This window comes from Dryas octopetala, chromosome 8 (genome assembly GCF_963921425.1).
Source record: "Dryas octopetala chromosome 8, drDryOcto1.1, whole genome shotgun sequence".
In the NCBI taxonomy this organism is placed as follows: Eukaryota; Viridiplantae; Streptophyta; class Magnoliopsida; order Rosales; family Rosaceae; genus Dryas; species Dryas octopetala.
Window position 1 is genome coordinate 10,006,615 of NC_141373.1, and position 10,496 is coordinate 10,017,110.

At 35.3% G+C, this 10,496-nt stretch overlaps 1 protein-coding gene across 2 annotated transcripts; it reads left to right on the forward strand.

Annotated features, from left to right (window-relative positions):
• Positions 1-9,201: 9,201 nt before the first annotated feature.
• On the forward strand, positions 9,202-10,218 carry LOC147277049 (protein OXIDATIVE STRESS 3 LIKE 3). Of its 2 annotated transcripts, none has more exons than XR_015123980.1 (2): positions 9,202-9,490; positions 9,762-9,903. XR_015123980.1 is itself a non-coding variant. In XM_086255132.1 (2 exons), the coding sequence occupies exons 1-2, from the start codon at positions 9,426-9,428 to the stop codon at positions 9,973-9,975; spliced, it is 282 nt and encodes a 93-aa protein (XP_086111258.1). In that variant the 5' UTR covers positions 9,223-9,425; the 3' UTR covers positions 9,976-10,218. The 2 variants fall into 2 exon arrangements, 1 of the variants encoding a protein (XP_086111258.1); XM_086255132.1 differs by having other exon boundaries at positions 9,223-9,490; positions 9,759-10,218.
• The last annotated feature ends 278 nt before the right edge of the window (positions 10,219-10,496 follow it).

A 10,496-nucleotide genomic window follows, 5' to 3' on the forward strand; every position in this document is an offset into this window, starting at 1 on the left:
CTTTGGGCGACGAATTCATGTTCGTCACTTTAATATACTTGGGCGACGAATTAACATGTTCGTCGCCCAAAGTGACTTTGGGCGACGAACTTGTCAAGTCGTCGCCTAAAGTCACTTTGGGCGACGAATTCATGTTCGTCGCCCAAAGTCTTTAAATTTATACCCATTTCTGGGTTCACTTCAGTCGATCAGCTCACTCACTCACCTCACCCTCGCAGCGCCGCACCCTCCTCCTTCCCTCAGCTCTCACTCCCTCCTCCTCCTCCTCCTCCTCCTCCTCCCTCCTCCTCCTCCCTTCGCCTCCTCCTCCTCCTCCCTCCTTCCCCGTAACCCAAAACCCCCCCCATTCGGCAACCCACCCCCCCCCCTTCGGCAACCCACCCACCCCCGAAAATACCCACCCCCGCCGAAACCCACCCCCCACCCGAATACCCACCCCCGCCGAAACCCACCCCCCACCCGAAACTCACCCTCCCCCGATAACCCACCCCCACCGAAACCCATCCCCCGCCCCCAGCCGAAACCACTCACCCAAAACACCCCCCCCCCTCGAAGCCGAAACCAGCTCAAGGTATTTGTTTTTTTTTTTTTTTTGAATTTATGGTATTTTATGGTATTTTCTGTTTTTTTTTTGTATTTTTTGTTTTTTTTGGTATTTTTTGTTTTTTTTTTTGTATTTTCTGTTTTTTATGGTATTTTCTGTTTTTTTTTTTGGTATTTTCTGTTTTTTATGGTATTTTCTGTTTTTATGGTATTTTCTGTTTTTTATGTTTTATAATATTGTGGATTTTGTACTTGCTGTGGATTTTGCATAAATTGATTGTGAAATTTCTGATTTTAGTGGTAATTAGTTAATGTTGTGGGTTTTTTTAATTTAGTGGTTTGGTTGTGAAATCTGAATTTAGATTGATGTTGGGCTCATATTTGACAATGATTTATTTTTTTGGTGAAGGAAGGATAGTATTGCATTTGTTGTGAAGGATAATTGCATTTTTAGTGAGGTATGTGTTTAATCTATCTTTTAGTTAAGTTTTTGTATGATTTAGTATTTAATGTTTCATATATAATTGTATTAAATTTTTGAGTGAATTAGTTTGTATGTTAAAATTAATTATAAAATTGATTAATTAATTTGTATGTTTTTATATGCTAAAATTTAATAGTTTGTTTGTATGCTTATATGTATATTGTTAGATTAATTATAATTTAGTTTGTATGTTACATTTAGTTTAGTTGTAATTGCAAAATTTCCGATGACGTAGTCCAGCACTCCTCGAGTACTGGGTGAGGTCATGTGGCACGAAGCGCTTGTGCGAAGTTATCAATCGATAACTTTGTACATTTAACTAGTCGTGCGAAGTTATCAGTGGATAACTTTGTACACTAAATTTAAATTCACCATAGACCCGTTCGAGAGTCTATTGGACGCGCGCATGGGCGCTGGGCGTGACTGCGCTCCAATATGATTCTTGAATTGTCCAAATTACCCATGGACAGTTTGGGAGTGCACAATTATGTGTTGTGGTTAGCGGTTCATGTGATGTGGATTAGTTAGTTTGTTAGTTTTAAAATATAAAATTTAGTTTAATTACAAAATGTAGATTAATTAGTTTGAGAAATATATATAATTTAGTTATAAGGTGAAAGGCGATGGAGTCAGCTCCCAATGATGTAGTTCAGCCATCCTCGAGTACTGGGAGCCCCTCTATGCCACGGAGGGCCCGTCGATCTCACCGCTCTAGTCAGGTCACCGCTTCCGCTTCCGCTTCATCTACTGCCACGTCATACACTGCGACGAGGGGACCATGTAGTGGGTTGAAGTCCTCTCGGATTGTGCGCAGTACTGGGGCGCGGATTCCAGTCATGTGTGTGCAAAACGGCCGACGACCGTTAGATCCTAACGTTGACAGTTTGTTCTCGCATGATGTGGGGGCTATTATTCGTGCCGAGTGCGCCATGGTTGCAACCACTTGGAAAAAATTGCCGGCAGAGATTCAACACAAAGTGATCCGCTCCATCTCAGTGAGTATATAGCTCAATAATTAATTCAAAATGATAAATTTGATCATTCATAACAATCTAATATTTTTTTCAGGTTAACTTTGACATTCAGATGGATGATCCTCTCACTGTCACGTACATGACAGATTTACTCATCAAGTCCTACAGGCAGTGGAAGCACGAACTACACGTGCATTTCAAGGGATTTTCGTCGGCAGTTGAGGCATTGGCGAACCCCCCTATGGAGTTGGTAGAGCGGTCTGACCAGTGGCGTTTTTTGTGCGATCATTTCATGAGTCCGTCGTTTTTGGTACGTTTTATCATCTTAAGACTTTAAAAAATCGATTATTGTTTTGTTATTCTATTATTGTATACATACACTAACATATAAGAAGTCGGTCGCCAACGCCAGAAACCGGAAAGGGAAGCCGTTTAACCATCATAGTGGTCCGACGCCCATCTCATATCGAGTGGAGTCGCGACGTCAGGTACGTCATTATTTAATTTAATACATATATATTCTTTAATATTGGTTGGGTCTTTGACAAAATTATTTTTTTTTTCAGCGTGGGCAATTCCCGGAGATAGATACTTTCGGAGATATCTATGTTCATCCCGGTTGTGATGCGGCCAAGGCAAAACATGTTAGTTTTTTATATTTTAATTTTTTTCACAATTTTTTATATTTATTTTTCTAATTGGTTACTTGTATATATAACATTTTGAAGGATGAGATGGTGGCCAACTCGAGAATATATTTGGAGAGCTTGGCCGAGCAGCACCCTCCGGGTACTCCGTTGGAGTCGATTCCAGTACCCGATCCCGATGTCGGACTTCGTATTATGATAGACTCACTGGGTGTTAGACCCGGTAAGGAAATACGCGGCATGGGATATGGGCGGATTCGTGATGTTCGATCCTCGTCTTCGTCTTCATCTTCGTCTCAGCCATCTGCAGTCGTCGCAGGGTTGTCCGCTCAAGTGAAGAAGTTGCAGGAGGACTTACGAGCTGAGAGAGCGGAGAAGGAGGCGTTGTATGCTGCATTGACCAAGGCGATACCTGGGTTTGTCCCGCCACCATCTTCTCATCAACCTCCGTCAGATATGAATGATGATGATGCTACTAGTTTAGAATAGATTGACTATATATATTAGGGTTAATTACTACTTTGTATGGATATTTTGATATATAAATTTATGAATTTTGTTTTATATAGTTTTTGAATAAAGAATTTTTTTTTAAATATTAAATTTAAATATATAATTTAAATAAAAATAATAATTTTTTAAAAAAAAAAACATGTTTGGGCGACGAAATTATCCGTCGCCTAAACAAGATTTGGGAGAGGAATAACTAATTTCCTCGCTGGAACGTTCTTTGGGCGACGGAATTTTTCGTCGCCTAAACATGTTTTGGGCGACGAACACCTTTTGGGCGACGAACACCTTTTGGGTGACGAAAAATTCCGTCGCCCAAAGAACGTTCCAGCGAGGAAATTAGTTATTCCTCTCCCAAATCTTGTTTAGGCGACGGATAATTTCGTCGCCCAAACATGCTTTGGGCGACGAATAAGGGTGTTCGTCGCCCAAACCATCTTTGGGCGACGAAATTTGTCTGTCGCCTAAACATTCTTTGGGCGACGAATTTTATGTGTTGGGAGACAAAAAAATTTCGTCGCCCCAGGTGTCTTTAGGCGACGAAATTTATGGATTCGTCGCCCAAACTCTTGGGCGAAGCATCTTGGGCGTCCAATTGCTCGACGAACCAATTTCGTCGCCCAAACGTTTGGGCGACGAAACTCTACTTTGGGCGACGAATTCCGTTCCTCTCCCAAACCCTTTTTTCTTGTAGTGATTAAATGATCAACATATCAAGTATTTATTTTGTTAACCACTTAATATTAAAATAATAATTTTTTTGAGATATGAAATTCACACTCTCTAAAAAGTCTTTTTGCACTCTATTTATTTATTTATTTATTGAAATGACATGTCAAGTATGCCCATGCTTCTATTCCTTATCTGTTTTAGGTCCATGAACCACCAGTTGTATAGAAAGCTGAGGTCACTTTTTTTGTGGACTGAATGATCAAACAAAGTCTTTGTGGACATTCTGAGAACAAACAAATTGGCTGTGGGAGCTTTCTATACAACAGGTGGTGCCAGTTGGGTTCCATTATATTATCAACCAAAACAAACAGAGAAAAAAACTTAGCTATGCCGGGGAGAGAGAGAGAGAGAGAGAGAGAGAGAGAGAGAGAGAGAGAGAGAGAGAGAGAGAGAGAGAGAGAGAGAGAGAGAGAGAGAGAGGAGGTGGAGGAGGATGGGGACATGCAAGTCCTTCTCATAAACAGAAGATGTTCGTACGCCAATGGGATCCATCTAAAATCCCAACCTCCATGGCTTCCAAATCATACAACCCACTCTATAACATGTATGAAAATTTTAAATTTTTCGTACTTGGAAAAAGAGAGACCCAAAAAGAAGATGGAGAAACAGCAGAGAATAATGGGAAACAAATTTTTTTAGAAATATAAAAACTTGAAAAAAGTCTGAAACTGGGCTTTGTTGCACTGATGATATAAGTGGCTTGCACTGATTATCAGATCGAGTTGGATGTTGCCATGTTGGTGGGCGGCCCACTTCCTTTGTCGGTAGGAAGAAACCAAGCAATTATAAGTGATGAAGATCAGCCCACGATTTCCCATTTAAACCCAATTTAAATGATGAAAAAAAAAAATCGATGCTAGCTAATTAAAAATTTAAAATTAAGATATGAAGAAACAGTTAATTATCAAGTTTAATTAGATGAATAAAATGGGAACCTAGCTCCAACAAGATAATACCCCTTTTGATTATTCACCTACTACATAAGAAATCTAAGATGAAACAAATAAAAAAAAAGATTTGAGAGAATAAGAGGCGTTGGACTCTTGAACAGAAAAAGCATGGGTTTGAGTTTGAGTTTGAGTCTTTGAATTTTGGAAACTTGAAGTTTGAGAAGATTCAACGTTGGAGACTGAGGGTTGGAGAACATTTATATTGTAGTTGGAGAACAATATTTTACGATGCAGATTGTGTATAGTTGGAGAAACTTACAATTTACCAATGTAAAATTCTATAAAATAAAAATTAAATTAAATTCATTGGATTTTGAATTGTGTAAGATATACGGTCTTTCACAACAAAATTATATTAATTTGATGTAGAAATAAATAGTGATGTGTATAATCATTAATTAAAAAGATAAAAAAATTTAATTAAGTCACAACTTAACTGCGATTGTCTCACAACTTAGATGTGACTGTCGTTCAATCACAACTAAATTTGAAGTTGTGAGTGTCGTACAGTCACAACTAAATTTGAAGTTGTGAGTGTCGTACAGTCACAACTAAATGTAAAGTTAAGACTACATTAGCAAATTTTCAAGATAATATAAAAATCTCAAGGACAATTTTATCAAAACCTTATAAATTTTAACTAACACCCATCATATGTAGGCTAAATGACAAAAATGTCAAATAGAAAAGGCTCAAATCAAATGAGTCAACATGTTTGTGACCTAATCTAAAAAACTACATTTAAATTTGGTAGTTCAATTGAAATATTATATGGTCTTTATGCTATACCAAAAAATTATTAGAATTTGATATTTAATCCTAATTTTCTAATAGCTATATATTTTGGTATATTTTGGTATATTTTTTAATAAATTAAAATTTTAAAGTTTATTAATTTCTTTCAAAAATTATACACCTTAAATTATAGAAAATTTGGGTTAAATACCTAATCCCAAAATTTTTTTAGAAAACCAGTTAGACCATATAATTTTTGGGTTGGGCTACTAATTAATAAAGTTAATTTTCAGAATATGTCACAAACTAAAAGCCTGTTTCTTTTGGGCCTTATTATTGACATATTTGCCCTGCGGCCCACGTCTGAAGGAAGTTGAAGTTTGTAAAAATAGTTTTGACGAAATTGCCCCGAGACTCTTTTAAATTGGGTCGTATCATTTCTCAATCTCGTTCACCAACCTCGCTATCGAATTTGTGATATCCTATTTTTGACACAAATTTTGAATGAGATCCACTCTATATAGGAGTTTAATGATCTAAATCGTCTATTTTGTAGGTCTTCATTAAAAGATTATCTTTGCAAAAAATTAGATAAATAAAAAATTTTACCTACAAATATTAAATAGTCAACATATCAAATGTTTATTTTGTTAACCACTTAATATTAGTCAACAAAGTAGAACTATTAAAGTAATAATTATTTTTGAGATATGAAATTCACACTCTCTAAAAAAGTCTTTTTGCACTCTGTCTATTTATTTATTTATTGAAATGACATGTCATGTATGCCCATGCTTCTATTCCTTATCTGTTTTAGGTCCATGAACCTAATCTGTGGTGTTCTTCTCCACCATCTCACATCACCCATCAATGTCCACTTAAAGATTATTAAAAACATATTTTCTCTATTAATAAAACCAGCAAAATCAAAAGATAAAAGTTTTTAAGAAAAAAAAGAAACACGTGATTCAGATTTAATACATACTGACTGGTAAATAAAATCATAGATTTATTACATATGAAGATGGCCTATATATAGCGCCACCCAAGCAAATTAACCAATCTTTTAGGTACAATACAATAAGAAAATTAAGGAAACACAGCCTAATACACACAAATAATTAAGAAATCATCCAACTTAATACATCGAAAAATAGGGAACAAGAAAACACAGAAAACAAAGTAACAAACAGAAAACTAGCTAGTCTTTTATTAAGCAACAAGTGAAGAGGCTTAATTCCTTGGTCTGATCGAAGCAGTAGCATATGTATATGAACCCTGCAGCCTCTCGATCTGTCCAGTCCTGACAATTTGGATCATGACAACAATTTGGATACATAAAAGCAGTACTAGCACATATATATATATATATATATTGGAATTGAATAGATGATTAATCTTAAGCTGGGCAGCTTACCCGGAGTTGGCATTCAGTAGTAGAGATCACATTCGGAATTCGTTTCACATTCGGAACTGCTGTAAACCTTTTGTATGGATTCAATCAGTTCCTGATTCAAGCCACTATATTGGTCTATTTGGAAACACGTGTATGAAAATTATGATTATGATTCCTGCAAATAAGTAAATTAAACACGTATATGAATATTATGTTGTTTTCTATTTTGATTTCTGACGATTAGTAATTAAACACGTTAATAAAATTGTCTGTCTCTGATTTATGCTCACTTTGATTACTCCTCACTTCGATTCAACCTTACTTCAATTTCAATTTATGCTCATTCTGATTACGATTAAGTAGAGAAACGTGCCCAAAATCATGTGTAGACACTCGGATTATAATTATCACTAGAGGACAGTTGTATGTGTTAATATTGTGTCACTATAGAGTTCAACAGTGCCCTATTTAAAATGGATCCGCCTGACACATTTATTAATTGGGTTATGCTAGGGTGTCCTATAACCTATTAGTGCCCTATTGAAATAGAATTTCCATGTCATTTAGATTATTTAATATATCTAATAATATATTTACCACATAAGCTTTTAAAAAGACTAATATAACCTGTTTTAAAATTAATTCTACAAAACATCAATTAAATTATAAAAGGAAAAATATTTAAAAAAAGTTTCACGACAAAATTAAAAAACCTCTAAACGTCCGTACATCTATTAATTAAGAAATTTTTTCTCCAATTTTAGAACCCTAAAAAGCTACTACGTCATCTCTCTTATTGCATTTACAATTTAAAAATTAAGATTTTGTTCAGCTAATTCATTAAGGTACTCTTTAGTTGATGAGTAAAGATTTATTAGATTTCAATTTGTTAATCTGTTGTATCTAAGTCCTATTACATACAATGAAGCCAAGTTCAACATTTGATTGAAATAACTTGTGAGGGATGAGGTACCATCTGCAATATATTGCCGTCAAAATAACTCCTTTAAACACGAATTAATAAGTAGAAGTTTGCCAGTTGGAAGCCGACCACTTGATTGAAGATGAAATATTCCAGGTTAATTCAATATGTGAATGCTGAGGATTTTACCTGGAGATGGTATTCCACATACCCAAATTCATCCAAGCGATATATGATCATTCTCTCTAGACTTGTTGGCAACAATACTGATCACCAGAATGAGTTTGGAAGAGCTGACAACATGCATAATTGTTTCACTCGTTTTGGGTACCAAGTGTACTGAAGAAAATTACACAGTAGACTATAAAAGTTTTAAACATCATATTTCCTCTACTTCCAGAGTTTGAATTCTACTTTCCTGTTGTCTCCATCCATATGGACCAATAGTATCTACAATACAATAATTGTTCTATGAGAGAAGATAACCCAAGTGCAAAATCAGTTGGATTCTTTGAGAGAATTGAAGATTCAAATGTGGAGAAGATAACAACATGGGAGAAGAATTGATGTTCATATATTTTTTGTATGATCTGAACGTGAGTTGCAATATGAAGAAGGTAAAAAATAAAGTATAAATTAAGACCATTAGATTTGAGTTGGATAAGATGGTCTTTCAATAAATATGATATTAATTTCATATTGAAAATTAATGGTTGATGTGTATAATCACCAAAATTGTGTGAGTTATATTGGCCTTTATTATCTGAACTGACCAATCGATATATATATATATATACAGGCTCTTTTTGTTGAGGTATACCTCAACTTATTTATGTTGAGGTATACCCTGTTAGGGCCCACACGAGTCGTTTTGTGTCGATCCGAATTGTTATATATATATATATATCAGTGGCTACTAACAAACAGAGGAGGTTAATAGCATTAACGATATGGTTAATTAACGCCTCTTCTAACTTATTAGGGCCGGCGTTGGGTTGGGTTAAATAATACTAATATTCTTGTGTTATTTTTTACCCCCACATGTAATAAGCATAATATCAATAACTTTTTAAACTAGTATTAAAATTGTTCAAGGTTAATAGGTTATAAGGATATAGATGGTATTTCCTAATATTAATTGATAAAAAGGGGTTTCATAATATATAATAGATTATAGAGTATAGATAGATGTAAGAGTGAAATAGTAAAATTCCTCAAAAAGAAACATAAATAGTACTGGGGGTAGGGTGGGGGCAAGGCAACGAACAAGAGAGAATATAGATAAGGATGTGGTGAGGTGGGCATGAATTATCCTAAACCAAACACGATTGGAGCACTTTTGAGAGGCTCCAAACCAATCCACTTTTATCGAAACCCCCAACCCCAACATGACGTGCATGTAAATCCCACAACCTTTCCTATCACATTATATTTAAAAACACAATTGCAATGCACGTAACAAAACTAAGAAGAAAGAAGCTTCACCATCAAAACCTCAATTTAGTCCTTCTCACCCTCATCTTTTTCCAAACATGGAAGGTGACAACAGCATGAGGACATTCGACATGGGTGCGCTTAGAGCAAGCCTTCCTCAGAAGTAAGTAAAATTATTAATTTTCTTTTTCTTCTTTTCCATTTTTTGATTTTTTTGTTTTATGGTTTTTTGTTTTTAGAATGTTGAAAATTAATTGAGAACAATTTTAATTTTCATGAGTTGGTTTTGTATATGGCGAGCGCACTGCATTCGACATCTAGAAACCCACATGTATATTATGGGAGAAATATCGTATATATAGTCGTCACATAGAAAATTAATAGTGTTTTGACCTTTCAAAAAATGTAATGGATATTATATTGTTTGTCAGCAGGAGAGGGTTGTCAAGGTACTACTCTGGAAAATCAAGATCATTCACTTGCATGGCCGATGTTCGATGCCTAGAAGATCTCAAGAAACAAGAAAATCCTGATGCCAAGAAGAGGAAGAAGCATCCTGAAAGGAAGAACTTTCATCCTGTTCCTCCCTACCCATGTCGTAGAGTTTCAAGCACCACCCAATGTGCTCCACCCTATGTTGGGGTGTGAATATCAACTTCAAAACATGTTCATTCTTTTTTGGCCGGCACTATTAGCACTCCATTTTTCGTTTCTTGCACTCCACCTGCCTGTGTAGGAAAATTATAAAATATTTATTTTTGGAGTGCATGAGGCTAAATGAGGAGTGCTGATATATAGTATATTACCCATTGCCAGTATGTGGTTGTTTTCTCTCCACATTGTGTAAATAAACAAAATGTTAAAAATACATGTATTATTAGATTTTAATTATTTTGGGTATTGGTTTTCAATACAGAAAACACAGTTTTGTTGGAATATCTACTAGAGCTTGGTTTGTTGTAATCTATACCTGATGAAACAAAAAATTCGAATATTAAAAATGACATATTTTGATCTAGAAAATGGTAGTTTGATGTGAAATTTTGACCAAATTTACACCAATATTTGTAAGTAATCGTTTTCCCTGCCTATTTTACCACAACACAAAATCTAATAATATAATTGTTACTAATCGTTTTGTGATTTAAACCCCATGGCATGAGATTCTT